At 44.3% G+C, this 24433-nt stretch overlaps 1 protein-coding gene across 1 annotated transcript; it reads right to left on the bottom strand.

The window, feature by feature from the left end:
- Window positions 1–282: 282 nt before the first annotated feature.
- AARS1 (alanyl-tRNA synthetase 1) lies at window positions 283–20242 on the bottom strand. The gene is made up of 21 exons (XM_006172733.3): window positions 20163–20242; window positions 16872–17036; window positions 14492–14680; window positions 13992–14137; window positions 12272–12463; window positions 11613–11757; window positions 11128–11273; window positions 10398–10506; window positions 10093–10243; window positions 9243–9367; window positions 8671–8815; window positions 7710–7888; window positions 6860–6973; window positions 5569–5775; window positions 4890–5074; window positions 3391–3499; window positions 2623–2736; window positions 1960–2079; window positions 1744–1830; window positions 1232–1345; window positions 283–833 (listed from the first exon to the last, which is right to left on the bottom strand). Exons 2-21 carry the CDS (start codon window positions 17013–17015, stop codon window positions 648–650), a joined length of 2907 nt encoding a protein of 968 aa, XP_006172795.1. The 5' UTR covers window positions 17016–17036; window positions 20163–20242; the 3' UTR covers window positions 283–647.
- Between the last annotated feature and the right edge of the window lie 4191 nt (window positions 20243–24433).

Genomic DNA, 24433 nt, shown 5'->3' with positions numbered 1-24433 from the left:
CTCTCTGTTTCTAGTAACCCCGTGGATCATGTTTCATTGAATGATTAATGCCTCTTTCCAGCTCACCCTCCTATTCTGTGGGCCACCTCCACCAAAGTCTTTAGGCAATCCCAGGACCCATTATTTCCAAAGTCCTGGGGTCTGGGGCTGGACTCAATAAGGACTGCAACCAGAAGCCAGCTGGAGCCACAGCAGTTATTCTGCAGACACCCAGAGAACCTCGGGCTGTCACCCTGGGGATGCCTAAGGAGGGGAGGGAAGGTAAGAGATCACATAGCATTATCAAGTATTATTGCACATGGTCCTTTTTATTCTCTGCAGCAAAAATGATTTCTCCCTGCAGACCCAGAGCTTTAGGTCTACGGAGAACTCTTTCTATAGACATAAGCGTAACAACGATAAATAGAAAACCTGGGGTAGTGGTTCTAAATAGACAGTGCTGACGTGCTGAGGGCAGAAACGTAACATGGGCATTGAGTCAGGCTGGCTCCCGGGTTAAGTTCCAGTTACTGCTGGGTTAGGAGGACACATAGGGCTGTTTAACAGTCCCAAGATTAAAATGTCCTTGTGGTGGATGGAGAGCTCTTGGCTGGACGGATGCATCCGGATGAGGGGAGATGCCTCCTAGTGGAAGCCACTCTTGCCCCTCAGTTCTTCACATCTCCCAGGTGGAGCTGGGCAAAGGAAGTGGCCAGCTGCAGCGCCTCCTGCAGGCAGCCCACATTCTTGCCTGTGGCCTGAGCAGACACGTCTTTGCCACCACCTTTGCCGTCCATTAGGCCTGACACCTGCTGTACCCACTCGCTGGCTTTCAGGCCCCGGTTGGCTGCATTCTAGAAGACAGGAAAGAGAAGTGGAAGTCAGGACAGAGGATAGGATTGAGGGAGACAAGAGACCCAAGGGAAAGAAAAAGGATGGGGGAGCAGACCTGCCCTGAGTGACACTGCCCTGAGTGACATTGCCGGTGCTGAGACAGCCAGGGTGGGCATACTGAGTAACAAAGCCAGGGATCATCCAGCAGAGGCAAACATATCCACCAGGGAAGGGAGGGCTTGAGGGTAAGGGCTGTTGGGGAGGTGACAAACAGGTGGGCAAGAGAATAACCATTTCTAACAGAGAGTACACAAACACACATGGGTCTTGGCAAACAACTATAAGCACTTAGTTCCTTGAAAACATCACTTCCCACTGGCACAGAAGTGCTGTGAGCATTACTGCAGGGCATTCTGACCTGGGGGACTTGACACAAGCACGTGATCTTGCCAGCCTCATTATCCACTGTGAAGAGCATGGCAGACGTTTGAGGGGAATGTGTCTTGAAGAGCTTCAAGGCTTCGTTCAGGGCCTATGAGGAAAACCTGGCATCAGGCCATGGCCCTGGGAAAGGGGGCCATGCTCTCCACAAGTGCAGTGGGTTTGCAAAGCTCAGTTCACAGAGCCCCCCACCCCTTCTAAGAGCAGGTGCTGGTCCCAGGAGCCTGGATGAAGGACTCAAGCACAGTGCCTCACCCACCCTCTGGCTCTGAGGTTTGCCTTCCACCTCCAGGAGCCACAGCTTTCCAGGCACCAGACCTCTCCATGGCTCAGCCTAACCTCAGTCCCAGAGAGTGGGTCCTCAGGCAACTACTCTGCTCAGAGCCACAGAGCTCACACTTCAGCCACCAAAGGGCTGAGATCCCAAGAGAAGGAGACAAGCAGTGGAAAGGCACAGAGCAGCATGTGGAGCCCCAGCCCCTGGGTTACCTTGGCCGAGGCGCCGCTCTCCATCTCCAAGATGACAAGGGGCTGGTTGGGGTTGCTGTCAATGAGCTGCTTTGTCTTCTCCAACACCTGCAAGGAGGCAAGTCCAGAAGAGTAGCCTCAGGTCAAAGGCCCAGACGTTTACCCAGCAGTCTGCACAGCCTCGGCTAGGGAAATTGTCCTGGTTCCCTTCCAGCCACCAGCACTGCCAGGACTCACTCGCTTCTGGACATCAGCTTTGCTAGCCCGGTCTAGATCATCCATGATCTTCTTCAGGGACCTGAGGTTCTCCCGGAATTCATCCTTCTGCCACTGGGGGATGACTGCGGTAGCCAGGGCCTGGAACGAGAACAGAACACCACTGGGATCTCGACCATGAGGAGCTAGGATGTGAGCCCATCCCACCCTTCTGGCTTTGAACAGCAAAGTCCCCCAGTAGTGTCCAGAGGAGAGAGAACACAAAAACAAAAAGGTATCCACTGGGCCTGAGACCCACCCTTTTATGAACAACTGCATCAGTTGTAGCGAGTAGGGCTGGAGAGAAAGGAGCAGACTAGAGAGAGCTGGACCCTCTGTTAGACCTGGTCCCTACAAGGCAGTGAACAAAGCCTGTGAAGGGCTAATGGGAGGCCCCTGAAAACCAACAAACATGGGAGGCCTGGAGACAGTGGGCACTTGGCGCTCCCCCGACTCCCTCCACACCAGTGCCCACTGAGTTGGAATGGGCTCTTCTGCCATTGGCAATGGGGGCATCTGGCAGGCTCCAGGGGTCTGTAGACCAGGAGCCATGGAGTCCCCCTTACAAGAATGCCAGACAATAGAAGTCAGTCCAAAGGCCCTGTGCGCTAAGAACCAGGACCCGAGGAGGGAGGCTGTCCCTACCTCACCAAGGTCAGCAATCTCCCTCTGCACGTCCTTATTTGGCGCAGTCTGGGCCTTCACTTTGGCCTCCATGAGAGAGAGAGAGTTCTTCAAGCTTTCTGCTTTCCTGAGGGCCTGGGAGGACAGTCACAGCTGTAAACTCCAGGTCAGGTAACTTTCAGCTTCATGATTCTATCTATAAACAACTGTGGCAAACACTGACGGCAGGTCATGGAACAACACAACCCCAAGACGCCAGAACTTTCTCTTCCTTCAGGGACCAAGCGTTTGCAACCTCATGCCCCAGAAAGGAGCACTTTCCTCACACACCACGACAGCAGAACTCAAGTTCAGGGTCTGACAGAGAACTCACACATCCTGTCACACCCCACGAAATGATCACTCCCCAAGCTTCGGCACACATAGGGCACATCCCCATCCCCAGAGCAACTGTCCCCGTGGTCCATGCCTCTCAAACTAGGTACGTACTCCTAGGGAGACATAGCTAAGTGCTGGGGGCACAGAAACTATGGCTTACCCTCCTAAACACAGATGTGTTGTGGCACAGAATTTACATATATTTTAAAGATTGAACATAAGGTAGCTAGAAAGCCTTGTGTGGCAGTGGCTTTCTCCTGCCAGGCAGGGGTATCTGGAGGATATTTTGGAGGCAGCACTGCACCTCCAATTCTGACCGCAGCAGCCACAGGACCATGTGCACTGTGGATTCAGAGTCTAGACTTCTCTTGCCTTGTTCACATGAGCCACAAACCAGCCTGACCTGCTCACCTTCTGGGCTTCAGCACCTGTGACAGCAACAATCCTCCGGATGCCCTTGGCAATGGCTTCTTCACTCACAATCACAAAAGCTCCCGCATGACTCGAATTTTGCAGGTGACTGAATGGCAGAAAGCAAAGTCCATGGCGATGAGGAAGACCGGGCACCCCGGTCCTCGCCACACCCAGGGAGCCCTCGGCTTGGGGACATGAGCCCTATATGAGGTAGTTGTTCCCAGGGAAGCTCCGTCAAGGGGAAAGTGGGAAGAGGCCCTTCATGTGCATTTCAGAATACAGCTCTGGCTGGGAAGGGAAAGGCAGTCAGAGAAGGCCTGGCTGGGGCTGAGCATTGTTTTGTGACAATGAGCAAGACATAACCTTGCTGACCCTTAGTTTTCTTATGTATAGAATGGGGATAACACTCCCCAACAGAACTGTTGTGAAAATCAAATGAGATCAAATGAAAGTGCTTCGTAATTTCTAGTACGTAAGACATCACTGCTCGTGAGCTCTGCTTCTTCAGATTTTCCGTACTCTTTGGTGGAAAGTAAGCTACATTCTTCTATCCCTGCTCAATAGCTAGAAGTATCAGAGGGTCACCTTTAAAATCTTACCACAACCCCTTTAAACGCATAGGTTTTAGTCCCCGTTTGCTCAGAGAACCTCAAATGCTCATTAACTCTGTCATCCTGCGAGGATGATGTAAAGTCTCTGAAAGCTGTTTCCTGTGCTCTAGAGAGTGTCATATAAAGAGGTATTATGGCAGAAGTGGGACTCATTCAAGGTCCCAATTCAACTGCACAGAAGGAAGCCTGGAATGTGACCTCCCAGATCCCTGCCCCACCCTCCACACGTCCACCTGTCTCTGCCTCCCTGAGGCCCACAGGAGGCCATGGATGGGCTCTACTATGGCCTGAGAATGTTCTTTTCACCAAGATTCCTTGGGAAGCAGGAATTTCCCAGTCCAGCAGTCCATCACAGAAAGACCCCAAGGGCCAAGGAGGAGTCCAAGTTGGCAGAACAAGGGGCTCTCCCCATAGCCAAACTGAGCTGGTTCTACCACAGGGCCTGATTCAGGGGCTCTGAGACAATGAGATTAATTCCCTAGATGCTGCTCAAGCTGGCAAAGGGAACTAAGGGAGGCTCCAGGAAGGGAGAGGGGCTCAGACCAGGTCAGAAGCTCCATGTCCTTGCTGAATCCGAATTCACAGGCCTTCTTGTCAGCATCAGTTCAGAGACCAAGAGCAAGCAATTGTAAGGTAAGTGTTAAGATAACATTTTTCACCTTCCCCTTCTAGGAAGAACATTTAATCACAAACCCCGTAAATGTCAACGTCAGACTTCTGATGGAAGCCTGAGGACGCTGATTCTTGGGAACGCTGTTTGGCAACTGTATTTCTGAGGACTTTACTTCAACCTCAAATGATAGCTGGTCTAGCTACTACCTACATCCTCCAAGGGTAATGCAAATGAGTACGAGGCAGGTCCACCCACTGGTCCGAGGTACTCACGTTCCCCCACAGAACTCAACAGAAGTGAGTGAGCCAGCAGGACCAGAAGGGTCATCCAACAGCTCAGACACCGGGACCCCAATGGAGACGACTCGCACTGGGTCAGGATAAGTCTCATCAAACACAGCCCGCAGGCCCTGGATGGCTTTAGCTGCTGCCAGAGGACAATCCTGGGTGTAGACGGGCTGCCATGGATAGAAGACAGAGAAAAGGCTGGGAAAAGATCTTCTCTGGAGGTGGAAGCAGTAGAGATAGAAACAGGCAGGGCTCTGGATTTCTAATCCCAGTTCTGCATATATTGTGCCCTGAGCCTCTTGAAATAAGGCCCTACATATAAAGCCAAGGGGATCAAAATAGGAATTTCTAACTATTTTGTTAAGCCATGAACCAAATCATAAATGGATGTGCTATATGTAAAACAGACCTAACTAGAAAAGCTCTGATTGTTCTAAGGAGGGCATGAAACAAAGACCTCCCCTTAAGCCCCTCCACTGAACGCCGCCACTACCCACTACTCAGCAGAGTTGAGAATCACTGCTTTAAGCAAATCTGTGTGCAGGACAGAATATGGTTTGACAGAGTAAGAGCATTTGGGCTGCTGAGGCTCCATGGATAGAAAGCGATGGTGCAGGAAGGTGTGAAGTTCATGACCCAAGAACTCACATGTAATACAACCTACCTTGGCTGCCTCAATCATCTCATTAGCAATCTCCTCAGCCTTCTTGATCTGTTGAGTAGACATGGCTCCCTTGGCAGTGAAGTCAAACCGAAGGCGGTCAGGAGCAACCAGGGAGCCTCTCTGGTCAGCCTCCCCAAGCACCGAGCGCAGGGCGAAGTTCAGGATGTGGGTGGCTGTGTGGTTGCTCATGACAGGCCTCCGTCGGGGCTGTAAGGGGCAGAGCCAGCTGGTGGAAAGGTCTACAGTGGACTGCTGGTCAGCCCCCAGCACCTGCTGCCCACTTTTTCCCAAGTACTAGAGTTTTTAGTTGGACATAAGGCTACCCAGAATAAAAACTACATTTCCCAGGTTACCTTGCAGCTAACTGTGGCCATGTGACTAAATTCTGGTTAGTGGGCTATAAGCAGAAGTGAACACCCTCAAAGGGAAGGAACATGCCGCCCCACTCCTCTTTCTCACTGTCTAGAACAGGAGTTGGCAAATTATGGCCTGTGGGCCAAATCTGTCCTGCGGTCCATTTTTATAACTAGGTTTACTGGAACACAGCCACACGTGAGTGTTTACACATCACCCATGGTGCTTTTGCGCCACAACAGCAGAGTTGAGTAGTTGTGATGGGGACCATATGGTTCAGAAAGCCAAAAATATTTACTATCTGGAAATTTACAAAAAAGTTCACCAACCCCTGGCGTAGAAAACAGATCTGATAGCTGTCTTCTTGGACCATGAACTCAAGGACAGCACCCCAGGAAAGATGGTGGAACAAAAAGCAAGGAAGAGCTGGGCCCTATGACTTTGTGGAGCAAGACCTCTAGATCAGCTTACACCTTCAGGTGAGAAACACATTTCCGTCTTGTTTTAAGCTACCATTATTAGAGCTCTGTCACATGCAGCAGAACCCATTTCTTCATTAATACAAGATCCTTAGCTCCTGAAAAAGTATTTGAGGTTAAATTGGAGAAAGGCAATCCATGAAAATGAGTCTATAGGATCTCAACTGTAATCACTGTGGTCTGACTTGGGAACACACAGACTTAATTCTCAGTCACGTCCCTCACAAAACTCACTCCTGCACCTTACTTATAATAGCCTACTTACAATTTCACTTAGGAGGGGCAATAATGATGGACCAATCTGAAGCCAAGGGAGGGGTTGAATTCTTTTCATAACGTGTATCAGATCACCTTAGTGTACACCTTAAATATCTTATATGCCATTTAGGCCTCAATAAAGCTGAAATTTATTTTTTTAAAAAGGGGAGATGATTACTAACCAGCATCAAGCAACTCACCTCATCAATAAACAGCCGGACTTGATCCCCCACTTTCAGGCTGCCATAGACCGTCCCTATGTGTAGCACATACCCTCCTCGGACCTGAGCATTCTTCACTGTAAACTCGGTTTTCTAAGAGGAGTCAAAGAGGAGACCAATAAATAAATAAATCCAAATATATACATATGTGTACATATAAAAATATATATAAATGTATCATATGTAAATTCTCCCTTTATATATACAAATTAGACTCACACACACTAAGACTCTAAGACTCTAAGACTCTTCTTACTGGTGTGTGTGTGTAAATATATGTATATACCATTATTACCTAATATATAATTATTTATATACACATATGCACCACTATAAACCTACAGACCATTGTATACACACAGTACTTTCTACACGTACACACATGTATGTGTGTATATATACACAGGCACGGACACACACACACATATACTCCATTAAAGAGCATCTTACAGAATTAAAGCCACCATGAGGAGCCTCAAGCCCATAAAGTCAGAAGTGGCAGCATAAGAGGCCAAGTCTTCTACAAGGACATCTGCCCTCCAGAGAGCTGCCTCTCCTCATTTATGAGGAAAGCGTAGAGAACAGAGGATCAACCTAAGCAGCCAAGCTGCAAGGATCCTACTCCCAGGGGACCTAACAGTGATGAAGACAACACAGTACAAGAAGCAGCTCCCTCAGCTTCAGAAATACCATGAAACGCAACTCAAAGACAGGTAGTGTGTGCCCCTCAAGGCCGGGAGCACTAAGGAGCCAGAAAAGCTGCCTGGGTCCCAGCCCCGTCCTTTGTTGGACCCCCGCCCCTGCTAACAAGGAAGAACTGTTGGCTCACATCTTCGCTGCTGTCATCAACCTTCACCAGGTAGCCTTCATCGTAGATCTGCCCTCCTTGCTCGGCATAGAAACAGGTCTTGTCCAGCACCACTCCACACTCCTGGCCTGTGGACACTTCTTCCACAAACATCTTGTCTCTGCGCAGAGCCATCACTGTAGCCACTGCGCTCTCAAACGCTGCACAGAAGAGGAAAAACAGTGTCAATGACTTAATTCACATATTCTTATCTGGCTTTTGTTGGATTCTATTTCTCAAATTTTCTGTAGGCCCTAATTGTCTAATTTTATTTTGGAAGCAAGTTTCCACAAAAGGACTTAATATGCTGGTTTTCTACAGGAGAATACAACACTCAGTAGGGTGACCAACTGTTCTGGTTTGCTTGGGACCAAGGGGTTTCCCAGGATGTGACACTTTTTCAGTGTCAACACTGGGACAGTTCTGGGAAAATGGGACGGCTGGCCACCCTAACTCTGAGCTACTGAGCAGAAACCTGGTGAATTTGATTAGTAGGTATTTAATAGTAATAAATTCCCTGCTCCAAGGTCAATTCATAAAGAATGTATTCATTTTGTGGGCTTCTTTGGATAGATTTAGGTCTCTGCTGGAACAAAAAAAGCAAAAATGTGTACCGCCTGTATATTTCTTTAAGTCATCTTAACTTTGGGATGCTACTATCATAATGCAAAATTCAACAGCCACTGTGGACTGTATCCATGTTAACTTCCCTGTTTTCTGCAAGATGTTAGTAATTTCCTGGTAATGTCTTTTTTACAACTTCCTGTGAATCTATAATTATTCCAAAATAAAGAGTAAGAAAATCAATTGCCAAGGATCTCCATGACTATAAAATCACTTAGCTTGACTACACAGTACCACAGGAGTGGCTACCATGGATGTCTTGGGTTCCTAATCTACACGCTTCTCTTGAAAACCACTCCAGATGAGCACAGTAACATACCGTAGCTCCCACTGGAGTCTGAATGGTAATTATACTTCGGGGAATCATCTGTTGCCTCCAGACCCCTTTCCCGGAGCTCTTCAATAGCATATATGTCCAGCATAATGAGGTCTTCCCCACTGGCTCCCTTGCCTTGTGATTTCAGCTGCCAGTAAGAGAAATAAGCACAAGTTACCTTAATGTCAGAGAAAAAGAACTCTGAAGGGCCCCAAATTGCTAAACAATGCTCAATGTAAAGCTCTAAAACAGTTTTTCAATCTCAGCACTACTGACATTTGGGGCCAACTAATTCTTTGTTCTGGGGGGCCATCGACTGTAGGATGTTGAGCAGCATTCCCAGCCTCTACCCACTAGATGACTGAAGCATCTGCCACTAGCTGTGAAAACTAAAAAATGTCCTCACATGTTACTGCCAAACAGCTCCTGGAGGGCCAAACTGCCCCAACTTGAGATTCACTAGTCTTGGGAAAAACAGAATTTCTAAGACATGAATGGAAGGAAACTCTTGCTTTGTAGCAAAAGTGCCAGCTTGCTTGGTGCTGAGTTTCTTCCTCACTCCCCAGATGCTTTACCTGGGCCAGTTTCCTCTCCTCTTCAAAGCCATCCATATCTACCACCAGGCCCTTCTCCTCAGCAATCAGTCCGGTGAGATCCACTGGAAACCCATAGGTGTCATAGAGGAGCCAAGCAGTATCCCCTACACAGCACAAAGGAATCGTGTAAGAATGGCAGAGACGGCCCCCTTCTTTTCCAGCCCAAGCCCTTCCCAGGAGGACACTAGCAGTGACAGAAAGGATTATAAAGCAGGCAAGTTAGTATTGGTTCTGTGTATCTGTCAGAAAATCCATCAAATCTTTTGAAATTGACCTGGAAGAAGCACAAGAGGTCCCTGAAAAAGTTCTGTTTCTTAATCTGAACACAAGTATGTTCAGTTTGTGGAAATTCATCAGGCTTTCCCCTTGTACTTTATATTATACTTCAATAAAAATTATAATCTTTTGGAATTAATTTTCCTGTCTGGTAAAAAATAAAGCAACTTGCAGAAGTGTATACTATATGTTCCCATTTTTGCTTGTGTACACACATGTACACACACACATACACCCCTACATATACACATTTGTATACAACTAGAGAAAAGTCCTAAATAGTTATATACCAAATTCTTAAGAGTTGTTACCTCTTGAGAAGTGAGCTTGGGAAAGAGGATTTTCACTTTTTACTTCTACTGTTTGAATACTTTGCTACGATAACATATTACTTTTATAATCTTACTACAAACCCCATTTTACACAAAAAGCAGTTTAACCAAGTGATGCTGAGCCTTTGGAGACACAGGAGCCAATGTCAGTTTGTGAAAAATGGGCTTGTCCTTTCCAGAATGAATCAGGCTGATGAAGAAAGGAAAAGACTGGTCCTTACCGGGAATGGTTCTGTTGTCTCCTAGGCTCTGAATTTTCCGGTCCAGGATGCGACGCCCTCTACTGAGAGTCTTGAGAAATTGCACTTCTTCTTCATTAATGATGTCCTTCACCATATCTGGGTCCTTCTTTAGCTCAGGAAATGCATCTCCCTGGCAAATGGGAAACAGAGATATGGGCCCAATAAAGCCAGGACCTATGCCATGACCCCTCTAAAAATTCTCATTAACACTATGCTATTCCCTACCCTACCCCTCTTAAGGTATGTGCTCTAGTACAGACGAGGTAAGCAGGAAATATACCTACCAGGGACTGGACGACAACATCTACTAATGTAGCAAAGAAACCCCTGCTGGCGTTGAGTTTTTCATGGGAGTATCGAACAGCCCGGCGGAGAATCCGTCTCAACACATACCTGTAAGAGGCAGAACCCAGTCCCCTGCTAGACAACACTCCCAACCAAGAGTTTTGCAGTGGGTCCTTTGGAGTTCCATCCAAAGCAATACGGCCAACTTTTTAGTCTTTCTCTTTCAGAGACTTCCTTTTTTCCTAAGCCTGCTGCTTTCTGCATTCCCCTAAGGCCATTAACATTAATTCCAGCATAAAACTCAGTAACATACCCACAAATACACATCAAGGATGAGCTGGGATAACTTTGGTTTATTTTCCAACCTTGTTCTGCAGAACCAGAGATGGAGGCAAGAAGTATAGACCAGATAGCTGACTTGATGCCCACAATCCCAGGTCCTGCCGGTCCGTAATGGGATTACTATCTACCCTGCCCCTGCCAATATCTTATCAGATAACCTTAAATACAATCCTTATCATCTTGTACTTAGCAGCAAAGATTTAATATAGTGATGACTCTTTGAAATGAGCTGAAACTCCTTTTATCTTTAAAAAAAATAAAGGGATCCCTCCAACTAACTAGAAGACAAAGGAAACAATGATGAAGTGTGACTTTAAGTTCCAGAGAGAGTCAAAAAACTCACAGCGTCAGTGTCAGTCCTAACCCTGTTCCACGTATAGCACTTACCCTCGCCCAGTGTTGTCAGGTCGGCCGCCATCGGCCAGAGCCACAGTGATGGTCCGAGCATGGTCAGCCAGCACCCGGTAGGCCATGTCGATTCCATCAGCATCATCAGCACCCACCTTCCCAGTGTATGGCCGGGCACCTGTGCCCTACAGATAAAAACCAGGAAGTAGCTCATCAGGAATCAGTCCTTCTGGCATTGTCTTACCCTGGGAGATTCTGAGAGGACTGTGGGGGCATTAGGAAAAAGAATGACCCTCTGCCAGATCCTATAACTCCAAGAAATGCAACAGCAGCAGGAGTGAAGAGCCTCCAGCCAGGCCCCTGCAGACACTAAATTACAGTGCCTTGGGCTGAGACCTTGTGTTAGGTTGGCAGATGGTCACAAGTACCCTCAGATGGCAAAGAATATGACTTTTATACTTGACAGTACTAATGAGAGAGTCCAGCCTAGAAACCTCCACAGAAGTTTGCAATAGGACCAGTACCTTCTGAATGGCTTCAAAGTATGGGACAAAAAGGTCAGTGTCATAGTTGGACATCTTATTCTGCAGCACAGACACGAGTCGCTCCAGGCCCATTCCTGTGTCAATGCTTTTCTTGGGAAGAGGTTTCAGAACGCCATCGTTTTCCCTGCAAGATCCAGAGAAAGAGGAAGATGAAACAAGGACACAGGCTGCCACCTCTCCCTGCCAGGTAAACTCACTTAGCATAGTTTGCAGGCTGTGACTATCTGCCATTTGCCTCTGCCCATTTTGGTGGGAGGAAGGGAATGGAGGGAAAAAGGGAAGAAATACTCTGGGGATCATTAAAGAGTGAGGCAAGTTTCAAGGAAATGGGCTTTAAAAGAGCAGTCGAAATTACAGCAAAAATGACATTACAGGAATATCACTTAAGCAGATATTATGGAGAATAAAACTAGTTAATAAAATAAGCCCAGCCTTGTCCCAGAGATCAGAGGAAAAATCTGAGAAATAAAATTTAAAGAATGTCCCCAAGATCCCATGATGCCTGCAGCGCCTGCTGTAGTACTGCTCCACTGTCCCCAAAGATGAGAATAAGGAGACAGCCATGTGTCTGAGTTCCTCTTTCTCTACTTGGTTTGAGGAAAGGTCCCACTCCTAGCTGTTCAGGACCCCACAGCCACCTGTTATATTGGATGAACACAAGGTTCCAGATCTCCAGCACATTGGGGTCATCCTGGTTGACGAGGTGTGCAGCATCCCGACCACCAATCCGGTCATAGTGGATCTCACTACAGGGACCACACGGGCCCGTGTCACCCATCTCCCAGAAGTTATCCTTCATGTTGCCAGGGAGGATTTTGGCGTCATCCAGCCTACATGTAGTAGGGAAGATAAGCCCAGTTACAGCCGCTGACAGGATTCCAGCCAGACGTGCAGCCACCACAAAAGGAGATCCTTACGCATTTCTAGAAAGAAGGCTCACTCTTTGGTGATTATTAATCCTGAGTCTGCATACAAATCCTGCTCAAGAAGCAGGACATGATTCTTCTCAAGAGAGACTACAATAAAATACAAAATATACATGTGCTATGGACATAACTAAATAAAAATATGCCAAGATATAGATAAAGCCTAGAAAGGAACACATAAAAATGAAAACTTTTATGCTGCATATGACAGAATTTAAACAAATCTCTTTCCACATTTCTTTGCAAATGTTCCTTCATTTTTATAAATGAAAACAATTATATTGTATGACAGTATAAGTGTTAAAAAGCTGTTGATTATTTAAAGTCACCTCACTATACCCCAATTTGTCATCTTTTTTATCTTAAAATGATACCCAGAAGAATTTAATAAGATTAAAACATTTCCAAAATATTTGATTCTGCTGAGAGTTGCTAGAAAACAGAGCACTCCAAAAAGATTATGCTTGCTTGAAAACAAAGTACAGATATACATAAACCAAGTAAAGTGGATTCAAAAAGTCAAGATCAGTATTTAAATTTCATATGCGTCACTACCCAAAACATCCAAGTACATTTAGACTATAGAGTCTAATCAAGTAGGGTTTCAGACGAAGTACAAGGGGAAGTTGGATTGGAATAATATACCTGGACTAAAAGTTAAAAAAAAAAAAACAAAAAACAGAAGCAACACTGCTTAAGCATACTAAAAGGCTATGCACTAAAGGAAAAGAGAGTTTAAGTAAAAAGAACAAAAAAATGAGACAAAGACATCATGGGAATCCCAGCTATCCACATGGGATCATCACCCCAGCTGCATTCCCCGAGGCAGCACTTCATAAATTCTCTTAGGTTCAAGACACAGAGCACACACTGCTCATCTATCATGTTAACTTTTATGCCACATTATTTTATTTTAGGATTATATTATGTTTAAAAAAAACCCCAAAACTTCCTTTGTCCTAGACATGTTTGATGCCATTACATTTCCATAAGAAATAAACTGTTTCACATGAAGAGTACACTCCATTGAAAAAGACACACATGTACATGCAGGGCTACAGAAACAGGGAAAAAAGCCTGGAAGACTGTATCTGGGGTATTAAACTATTAACACAGACTAATCATAGGGATCTTCCATTTCCTATTTTTTACATTTCCGTATAGTTTGATATTTCACAACATATGCACTATATGTACAATTTCTAACAAATATACAAAAAGGACAAAAATGAGAGATTCTTTATGTTGGCTTTCAACAACAGAATGATCAATTAAACCTACTAAGAAGCGATGGATGCACCGAAGGATAATTACTCCCAGTCACCTCCAACTCCACCTCAAACGTGCCCCAAGTTTGAAGACCTCACTCTGGTACTGAGTGTAGGAATCAATTTATTCTTCCATACTCTCAACATGTGAGCCGCATTCTTACCCCAAATTTTGCCAGATCTGTTTGCACTCCAGGTCTGGTTCTAAGCCTGCTGCTTCATCTCCACCAAAGTAAGTAACGTAGAGTCTTTCAATTGGAATGCCAAACTCTTGGGTGAGAAGTTCTAGAGCCATCTTACATGCCAATCCCTACCAAAAAAACAAACAAACAAACAAACAAAAAAGATGTGGAACATGGCCAAACCAAAATCTATTTAGTGTTGAGTATGAAAAGGCCAGTTCCTGGAAACACAGATATAAAAATACAGTATCTTCACCATAAACAGCCAAATTCAGGATCAATTTACACAAGAAATCCAAATGTAAACTGAAATCATCAAATTACAAGTACAGCTTCCAAGAATTCTTAGAATTAATGCCTTTCATTTCTGAATCTCCTACATGATATTCTGTATTTTGAAACAAGCAAAATTAGAACCCACTTCCCTCAGTAGAAATGAACATTTTGCTCAAAATCCAAACAGATCTCCTCTTTGAACTTACCTTGAAGTAATCTCCAAAAGACCACGAACCCAACATCTCAAAGAAGGTGTGATGATAGACATCCTTGCCCACGTCATCCAGGTCATTGTGTTTGCCCCCAGCCCGGATGCATTTCTGTGTATTGGCAGCTCTGCTCAGCTTTGCCATGGGGTGAGATGGGTCAATAGTATTCAGAAAGATGGGTTTGAACTAAAAAAGAAGGGAAACATTTCAACTCTTAAAGAGCTACAGATATATCAGATGGTCACATGCTGGCAGGAAGAGACCACACATAAACTGTTCAGTTCTGGATTTGATTAGCCTGCAATACAGAAACTTATCAGAGGCAGGTGGCCTGCTGGGGCTGCAAAAGAAGTAGCCTATCTTGGAGCAATTCCTCCTTGGTCCAAATTCTCTAATGATCCCACCACTGTCAGTAACACCACCTGCACAAAGGAAAGCCCTGGCAGAGCTGAGATAACAGCTAAAGTTGATGCAGTAAAACCTGTGCTTCCTCGCAAGGCTCTGACAGGGCTTATCCCATCTTTCTGGAAGAATTTATTCTAAAACTGATTTGCTGGCTTGGTAGTAAAGGTGCCAAGGAAAAAAAAATTTTTTTGAGACCTTTTAAAGGAGTAAAATCAGCACAGCTTGGTCACACTATGTCACACTAAGCTAGTGTGTGATTAGATATAGAATATTACCATCACCACAGAAAGTTCTATTGGACAGCCCTGTGCTAGACTGTAAACTCCTTAAAAGCAAAAACTCTCTTACTCAGCTCTGTATCTAGCACCTAGAATAGTACCTGAAAAAGAGCAGATGACCAATATATACTAACTCAAAAAAAAAAACAAACAAACAAAACAAAACAAAAAAAAACAAAGAAGCAGAAAAGCAAAAAAAGTCAAGGTATTTCTTATTAAGAGGCAGTAGAGCACATAAGTTAAGCAGATGACCATCTGGCTTCAAATTCATGTGCCAGTTTCGTGAGCTTGGGCAGTTTACGAGTCTTCCATGTCTCAGTAGGATAGTACAGAGTGAAGATTAATGAGTTAATGTACGTAAGACACAGAAGAGCGCCTGGCTATAGCAAGTGCTCTATGCAGGCTACTAGTTACTGTTATTCAGAGACTGTTTATAAACACTGGACCCTGTGTGTGGTCTTTCCACCAAGTACAATAGCTCATATGGAGAAGACAAAGCCCATGCCTAGGTATATTTGAGTAGAACAGAATCGTTCTGATGTTCCAGAAAACCCACCATCTTGAAAGACTCCCCCTAAAATGAGTGTCCCCAATTCCAGGTGTATGCAGATGACTCATACATACAACTAAAAATATTTTTATAATTTCATAGTTAATGTTATACAAGGTGGAAAATGTTCCTGCTGTCTCTAATTTTCCATGCCATAGAAGAGACCTGAGAGAAAAGAAAATGTCAACTTATCTGAGAGTGAGACACATCCTAAATGCTGGTGGGTCCTCTGGGCTAAGCAGGAATCCCATACAACCTCCAAAGCAAAGTCCTGAGGGCACCATCTACCCTGAATCCACGTCCAGTCAACTAAATAGCTTTCAGTGCCATAGGCATATTGAAAAACTCCTTTTATTTTTTTTAATATATATTTTTATTGAAGTATAGTTAGTTTAGAACGTTATATCAATTTCTGGTGTACAGCATAATGTGAAAAACTTTTAAACGCCTTTATAAACTTGTGATGCTCCCATTATTTCAAGAGAAAATTCTTTTCTCCAACAACAAAACTTTCAAATATCTTTTATAATTCAGCTGCCCCAAACACAAATCCTACTAATAAAGTTTCTTCAGCAGGGGATCCAAATCGGCATTAGTGGCTGCAGCTTCCAGAAAGAAGTTAAAAAAAAAAAAATCAATAAAACTGTGCATGGCCTAGAATAGGAATGAAAGCAAAGCTTTAAAAGAATCCTGAAGAACTGACTTACTTAAAGAGAAAAAAAAAGGCAACAAAAAGATGAAGAACCACAACAGCTGAGATAACAAGTCTTTTCAGGGCTCAGCAAGATTAACCCAGCCTCTGATTCTAATAAATACAGCTTCTTCCTTAGGGAGAAGGCAAAACTTCACAGACTAGATACAGGCTCTGTTTTTCTTGACAGGCACACAAGTTTAATCCATGGGTATCAGAGTCTTTCATCATAATTATAATCATGTCTGAGTAGCTACTCAAACACTGTGCTAAACATTTTTAATGCTCACTGCAACCTAAAGGCAGGCAATATTATTATTCCCCATTTCCTGGGCAAAGAAACAGAGGTTCAATGACATAAACTCTGCAAGATCACACAGTAAGGGGCAGAACTGGGATTCTACTGTCTCCAGTGTGGACAAATAGCCAAAAAGGAAGGGAAAACACCCTTACCTGGTTCATGCCTGCATTGGCAAAGAGCAAAGTGGGATCATCCAATGGAATGGTGGCAGAAGAGTGAACATAGGTGTGTTCATTTCTCTTGAAGAAATCTATAAATCGCTGCCGGATCTCACTTGCTGTTAGGGTTGAGTCCATCTTGAAAATAACCCTACGGAACTAACCAAAGAAAAAATGAAGGAAAATTAGGGGAATTGAAACTGAGAGATAAGTAAGCATTACACAAGACTCTGAGCTCTCAAGCCAAGTCAAAGCAGGACCTGGGTAAGCTGGTTGATCCTAAAACCTCTATGCTATAATGTCCAAGGCTAGAATCATCATTGAAGCAAAACTTGCAGCACCAGCAGACAACAGCCCCATGTGCTATTCCTTCCCATGCCAACCTCAGTAGGTTCAATACACCAACACATCAACGGGAACAGGAGGTGGTTTCACGTATTCATTCACTGCAAGAAATGTACGGAGCATCCACTATGCCAGGCCCTCAGACAGGAATTAGGAAATAGGAATAAAAACCTCACGTTCATTGTAGGAGAGAAGCCCACTGGAGATGGGGGAGGCTAAGGAGACCTGGGTTCCAGTCCTAGCTTCAAGTCCTTAAGGGGATTACTTCACTTCACCACCAAAAGGAGGGGCCCATGCTGGATGAACTCTAAGAGCTCTTTCAGCTGTGTGTTAACCCACATGCCCAGAACCACACAAAGTTCCAATATCCCTAAAGGCAATGTCTCTAGGTTTGGGCTGACCATCTTGGGGAGGCTGTTGTCAGCAGCAGTGGACCTGGGGATGGGTCTATCTGTACAAGGGACTGCCCACCAGTAGCAGGAATGTATGTGCCAGCCTCCACTTAGCCTAAGCACCTCCAGAACTCAACTGGTAAACTGCTGCCTTCCCAGCTATTAGATTACTGGGGAGTGAGGATGCTGTAGCCACACTGAGGAGGTAGAACTCAGAGTGAGTGAAAGAGAAGGGGAATCAAAAGAGAGGGAGATTAGGAAATTAAACTTTATAATGTCAAAGCGCTTTCACGTATATTACACAATTTCTCTGAGGGGCAGTTCAGAGAGAGGTGACAGGCCTTGGTGGAGGGTACCAATCACTGGCATGGAGCTGTAGTGCTATGTAGCAATGGGCATCTAGAAAAATAGGAACCATCTCATTCACAACATGACCTAAAAGTCTCTAGAATTCTAGACCTAGCTCTAACTTTAAAAAAGTCACTTTGTTCTTGGTTTGTTTCCTTTTTTTGTAAAAACGTAGTATCTACTCTGCCTACTTCACTGTGGGTGTTGTGAGGCTCAAATGCCATCCTGTATTTGGAAGCAATTTGTAACCCGGAACAAATGGAATACTATTACTTTAAGTCACAGCTCAGTGTTTTCTTCCTTTTTAGGAGGAAGATAGAGATACACAGTGAACATGATGTGAAAAAAACGTACACTGTGAACATGAGACTGTGGCCCTCAGATTTATGTTTAACCACAATTTCAACTGATTTATCCACAACCCAATTAACTCATTATTCAAACAAAAGCCCTTTGGGCAAAAAGATGGTGGAACAATGGCTGAAAGAGTCAAAGAGCTGACTAAAACCCCCATAGCTGAGAACTTTTTGTCCCTGCGAAGGACTCAAGGCTAGGGTTTCCAGAAACATTGTCACATCACAGTCTTCCTTGTCCCTCCTCATCATGGCTCTCAATGAATCCTTTTTTTTTTTCCAATGAATCTTAATAATAGCAGCAAAAACAAATGCACAGTGCTAACTCTGGCTGAACAGCAACATCAGAACTGTTTCAGAATGTTCACTGCTCCTCCTCTAAATGTGCTACTGAGGTAAATAAGTTCCATTCCAAAAGATACATGAATTTTCCATTTTTGTTTATTCACTCATCATATGGAAATACATACAATACGCTGAGAACCAAGATGAATGAGCATCTATACCCTTAATGGGGAGATAGTCATATGCAGAAATAACTATAGTAAGGTGTAAAAGGATCCAATATGTTAACGTTAAGCCCTATGGAGGCTGGGACTATTAAAAGCCATGTTATGCGGTGGAGAGATAGCTTAAGCGGTAAAGCACATGCCTAGTATGCACAAGGTCCTGGGTTCTAATCCCCAGTATGTCCATTAAAATAAGTAAGTAAAACAAACAGACAAAAAAACGAATTACTTCTGCCTCAAAAAATAAAAATAAAGAAAATTAAGTTTAAAAAAGGAAAAAGCTGTATCACTATCACCACTCACTCATTTATTCAATATAAATATACTGGATGGCTGTAGGGGACACAGAGGTAGCACAAAGGAGAGATCTCTGAGTCCACTTCCCAGCAGAAGCTGTAAAGGTCTGAATATCTTATATCACGGTGGCCTTTACACAAAGGCTCCAGCCAGAGGAGCTTTCAACACACTTTTCATTTGCCAGGTCTGCTATCAACTCTACTCACACTCTTTCCCTTTTCCTAGTTAATTTCTCATCGTTGGTATCTCAATTCCAAAGAGCCTTATTTAAGGAAGTCTTCAGTTTCTTGATCAGATTCTCCCTAGTTTATTCTCATAGCCCCAGGGGTCTTCCTTTATAATTTCCACATGCATTTGAGGGCTTGTTTAACGTCCACCTTCCCATCAGGCCTCAAGTATCAGCCCAGTGGGAATCATGACTGGTTTTTGCTCACCAGTATGGGCATATCCTCAGCATCTAGTACAATGGTTGCCAAATAAGTATTATTACACGACTGGGTATAATAATCCTTTAATAGCAAACTATGAATGACCCTAAAGCACACTGGAAACGCAGGCTGTCTGAATAAGTAATAGCTGAACACGATGGAGCACGGAGAGCACCTCTAGACGGACCTGGACTAGTATCAGTTACTTAGCTAATTTTAATAATTGAGAATGGCTCACAGCCAGATTTCACCTGCCTGGACCGGCCGCCCCTAGGGAATTAAAACCACAGATTAAAACCTCAGCTTTGGGAGAGTAATCAGTAACAACGGTGATCCTCCCAAGATCTTGGTCTTCAGGAAGACCACCCAAAGCCACCCCACCCTCAGTGTTCCTGGGGTCTGACAAACGCCACTCTCCGGCTACGGTGTCGCCAAGCGACTGCCCCAGCCCCGGTTCCAGCCCAGGCCGCGGTTCCGTAGGCCTCACGGTGCCTGGCCGGGCTCCGCCGTTGTCGCAGCACCACAGAACTCTCTCAGAGGCCCGCCTGCTTCTCCCGAGGGTCGCAGTTCCTAACTCTTCCCTCAGAGCCCACCGCCGGGAGCCCATACTTACCTGTTCCCGCAGACACGCAGACGCACGGACCCCAGTCCACGACCCGCCGCAGCACGCACCGCCTCGTCCAATCAGAGCGCGCCGATGGAAAGTGATCCGCTGTACCTTACCTTCCCTAGATATTATTGGTCGATCAGCATGCCAATCACGCCGAGCACAAGTCAGTTTATTAGTTGGTTCCTGGGAAGGTGGCTCTAACTCGGCTGATGCAATGGCGGGTAAAGAGGGGACGGGGCATGTCACATGACAAGTTAGGCTGCAGACCTCCAGAGACCGACATGTTGGTATCCTTATGCAAAGTCCTAATTGTTGACATGGTTAATGAGGGGAAACGGTGACGTGTTTTGTAGAGGTCACAGCTCTTAGTAAATTGTCATGTTCGTTAAACAGTTGCAGAATAGCATGCAGACCTCAGAGATTCTGGATATGTTGTGTCCATCGATACACTTGTCCTTGTCAGATCTTTTCGGACATGATGTGGAAGAAATAACTTACTCATTGAGAGATCATTGAATTGGCATCTGGTTCTTGATTTGCCTTTGAAAAATACTATTTAATATTTATATGCAAGGCGTTATATTAAACATTTCATAGATCATTTAATTTTTAAACCGTATGAGGCAGGTCAACTGGCATCCCTTTTACAGATAAAGTAACTGCCTTGCCAAAGTTCACTCTGAAGAGTAAATTGAAGAGCCAAGATCCAAACTCTTGTCTAGACGTTTAACTCCGAAGCCCACGCTCTTAATCTCTCCACTATTATCTACACCATCTCATATATCTGAATAAAAGGGTATAAAATAGAGCTTCAGGTCGTAACTGAGTTAAAGATATTGCAGAAAAATCGTACTCTTTTTATGTAAAAGAGCATACTATACAAACAGAAGGTCAAGCTCAAAAGCTAGTAACAAATACTTAACTTCCCAGTTCACAGTGACTCATTAATAATAATCATCACACCTAACATTTCTTGAGCTCCCCATATGCAGCAGACACTGATCCTTAGAACAACTTTATAATGAATGACTATTAAAACCTGCTATTAACAGCTATGGAAACTTAGGCACTCAGAGGTTAAGACAGCTAAGGTCAAAACCTAGACAGACAACTGTTTATTCTGATCCAAACTGGCCCAAAATAGCATATTTAGTCTAAACAATGTAAGAAATGGTCAGACTTTCTTGCTACCATAATTAAAATGGAAAGCCAAAATCATACAAATTGTACTTTCAAAATAAAATAAAGTAATACTGGTTGTAGTCCCAATAACTTAACTACATTGCCAAAGTTGTTGCTGTTCGGATAGCACATTTGCTAACAAAACAATTGGAGATGGATTAAAAAAAATTTTTTTTATTCACCCAATGACTGGGTCAATACACATGAAGAGAAATTGTCATTGAAACCCAAAGGTCACATTCTTCTAAACATGAATTTTCTACATAAATTATTCAGATAATTTCCCAGTTCTCTATGATATTTTTCTCTTGTAGATAATGTCAACAATATAGTTAAAGGAAAGCTATCTTAATGCAACTTACAAATTATCTATTTTATGAAACTTCTAACTTATTCTAGACTAAGCAAATAAGTCTGTAGGTAAGACTGAATGCTGTGCACATGACTTGCTTTGCAGTGGAATATTGGTTGAACATCACCTGGGACATGAGGAAGATAACAGGGGCTCAAGATAGTACAACTAAAATACTTAGTTTTGGAAGGATGTGGTCTTAGATTCTAACTCTCCCATGGTACCTAAGCTACTTTTATGATATATAAAATGGACTTTGAATGTTCATTTACTTGCTGTAAGGTCAAATGGGTGTGACTGAATAGTTGTTTTCAGACCATAAAGTGCTGTAGGAATCACCTGGGCTCTTAAAATGCAGATCCTGAATTAATAAGTCTGGAGTGAAGCCTCAGATTCTGCATTTCCAATAGGCTCCTAGATGTTATCTATGCTGCTGCTGAGGGATCACACTTGGAGTAACAAGGGTCTAAACTGGAGAATGCGCTTCCTTACCTATTTGCTCAGAGGCAAAGATTAAACAGTTTGATCTGCAGGTGGGGTAGTCAGGGGTGCAGTCCTCATCTAGTTTTTCACAAAATGAGTGTCTATTATGCATTAAACCCTAGAGATCAACATTAAGGAGAGCAGGCACTGGCCTGTCCTGCCCTTATGGAGTTCCCAACCTGACGAGGGAGCCAGACATTCAGCAAAAAATGACTCAAATTAAAAAGCTCCAGGGGGAAAAAGAAAAGCTCACTACACAAAGGCGCCCCCTGCTGGAGCCTAGACCCGGCCTCTTGCCCGTAGGCTCCTGGGCTTGCCTGCCCGAGATTTGATGTCCCCTCTGCTGATTGGCTGGCAGGACCGGCATCCAAGCCTAAGACCATGAGGCTCAGGGTGTGAGCGGCCGTTGGCCGAGGTAACCGCCATGCTGAAGGGCGATGGCTGGGGCTGCTGGCTGCTTTCGAGGCCGCGCCCTAGGGCTCTTTCCGCTAGCCCTGCCTGTCGGCGACGTGAGTATCTCTGAGGCTAGAAACGAGACCCCTTTTTTCCATATTTAGGCGTCTTTCTCGCTCCGACCCTGGGGGAGGGGGCAGGATTAATAATAGCTTATATTTATCAAGCCTTCGCCATAGGCGAGGCACTGGGCCGGTAGTCTTAACTTTGTGATCTTGTTGAATCCTCGAACCTTGAGGTGGGAGACGGAGGCTGCCTAAGGTCACGTGGGAGTAAATGCAGAAAGCTGAATTCAAATATAGGTGCTCTTACTCTTCTAATTCTCTCCACGCCCCACTTGGGAAACCAGGTTCCTTCTTAGCAGGAGTCTCACATTGTGCAGGTGTGGGGGATGGACGTAGGAAAGTCTAGAATCCTGAGGCATTTTTTTAAAAGAAAAAGTTACATATGCTAAAAGCATTTATGGGAAAGATAAGCACTAAATTCAGGAGAGAGACTGCCTCTTGCATTGGCAATGCAGGGGCTTCATTTGAATCTCGTTTTATTAAGCCTCGAGGTCGGACTCAAGATGTCTGTTACAGTATTACCTTTCTTGTTTGCCTGAAATACAATTTTAAAAGGACAACACGCACATGAAAAAAAAAAATCTTCAGAGGCTAAATTGTACACAGTGAAAAGGAAGTCTCCCACCCTAGACTTCTAGAGCCCCTAACTAGAAGCAGCCACTGATAACCAGTTTTGTGTGTACCTTATACATTTTCTGTAGTATCTACAAGCATATATGTGAGTTTTGTTTGCTCAGGTGGATCCTCTTGTATACAGTCCTGCACCTTTGATGATTTCTTTTTTAACCTCATTAAACTTAAAAGCTCTTTAACCTCTTTTAGCCCTGTGATCAGTGTAATTTGGCAAAACATCCTCAGGGTTGCTTTTGACATTAGATGTAGGTCTTGGTTTGTCAGACTGCGTAATTGCCTTTTTCCTTTTGCATATCCCCACCTGTAGGGTCCAAAAAACTTCCTCAAATTAACCCTGTAAAGAGTGCAAGAGAAAAAGAATTGTGGCAAGAAGATTGCAGGAAATGCTTTACCCTTTCCCAAACATTTTTACTAGTGCTCTACAAGTAAAATTCCACATAGAGCCCACTATTACCTAAAATTAATTTGTTGTAGTGGAATATTGGCGAAGTGAGAGAAATGGGGATTCATTTCTCAGGTTGCAGGGAAATTCCCAGCTTCTTTCTAGTGAAGTAACAATGATAAGCTTGTTTGATCCCAGTTAAGGGAAAATGTCCTTATTTTACCTTTTCTAAAAGCCCATTTTCCCCCCTTTAAAAAATTTCTCCCAATCACAGAACATTACATGGGAGGGCTGGGATTTTAGCCCAGGCACAGCTAACTCCAAAAGTCACACCAGAGAGGGAGGAGTTCGTTGGAGTGAACTCATTTGCTCATTAAGCTGCTCTGCTCTGCCCTCTTCATGAACTTCCTACCAATTTCTTCCTCCCTGGTTGTTAATCATTCCAGAAACTGTTCAGTTCCACAAAACGATTTGCTCTTCGTCTCTGATCCTCTGCCTGGAATACATTTCCCTAGCACCCTCTTCGAGTATTTTTCGAGGTTAAATTCCTGTTAAATAGTGTCTGTGGGACAAATTTTTAACCAAACGGTGTTTGACAGGGCTGATTCCCAACACCCTGCGCAACACTTGGACATTTAAAATTACCAGCCTTAAAAGTGAAGGAAAAACCTGTTTCCAACTCATTTTGCCTATTAGCTGTAATTGTTTTGTGTACTGGTATATT

This window comes from Camelus ferus, chromosome 9, assembly GCF_009834535.1.
Source record: "Camelus ferus isolate YT-003-E chromosome 9, BCGSAC_Cfer_1.0, whole genome shotgun sequence".
Lineage (NCBI taxonomy): Eukaryota > Metazoa > Chordata > Mammalia > Artiodactyla > Camelidae > Camelus > Camelus ferus.
This window is presented reverse-complemented; position numbering and strand designations above follow the sequence as displayed.

Coding starts and splice junctions, on each gene's coding strand:
- AARS1 (XM_006172733.3), bottom strand. CDS start 17,015: ATGGACTCAACCCTAACAGCAAGTGAGATCCGGCAGCGATTTATAGAT. Junction 9,368..10,092: donor AGACAACAGAACCATTCCCG/GTAAGGACCAGT, acceptor TGTGCTGTGTAG/GGGATACTGCTTGGCTCCTC. Junction 5,075..5,568: donor AGATGATTGAGGCAGCCAAG/GTAGGTTGTATT, acceptor TATCCATGGCAG/CCCGTCTACACCCAGGATTG.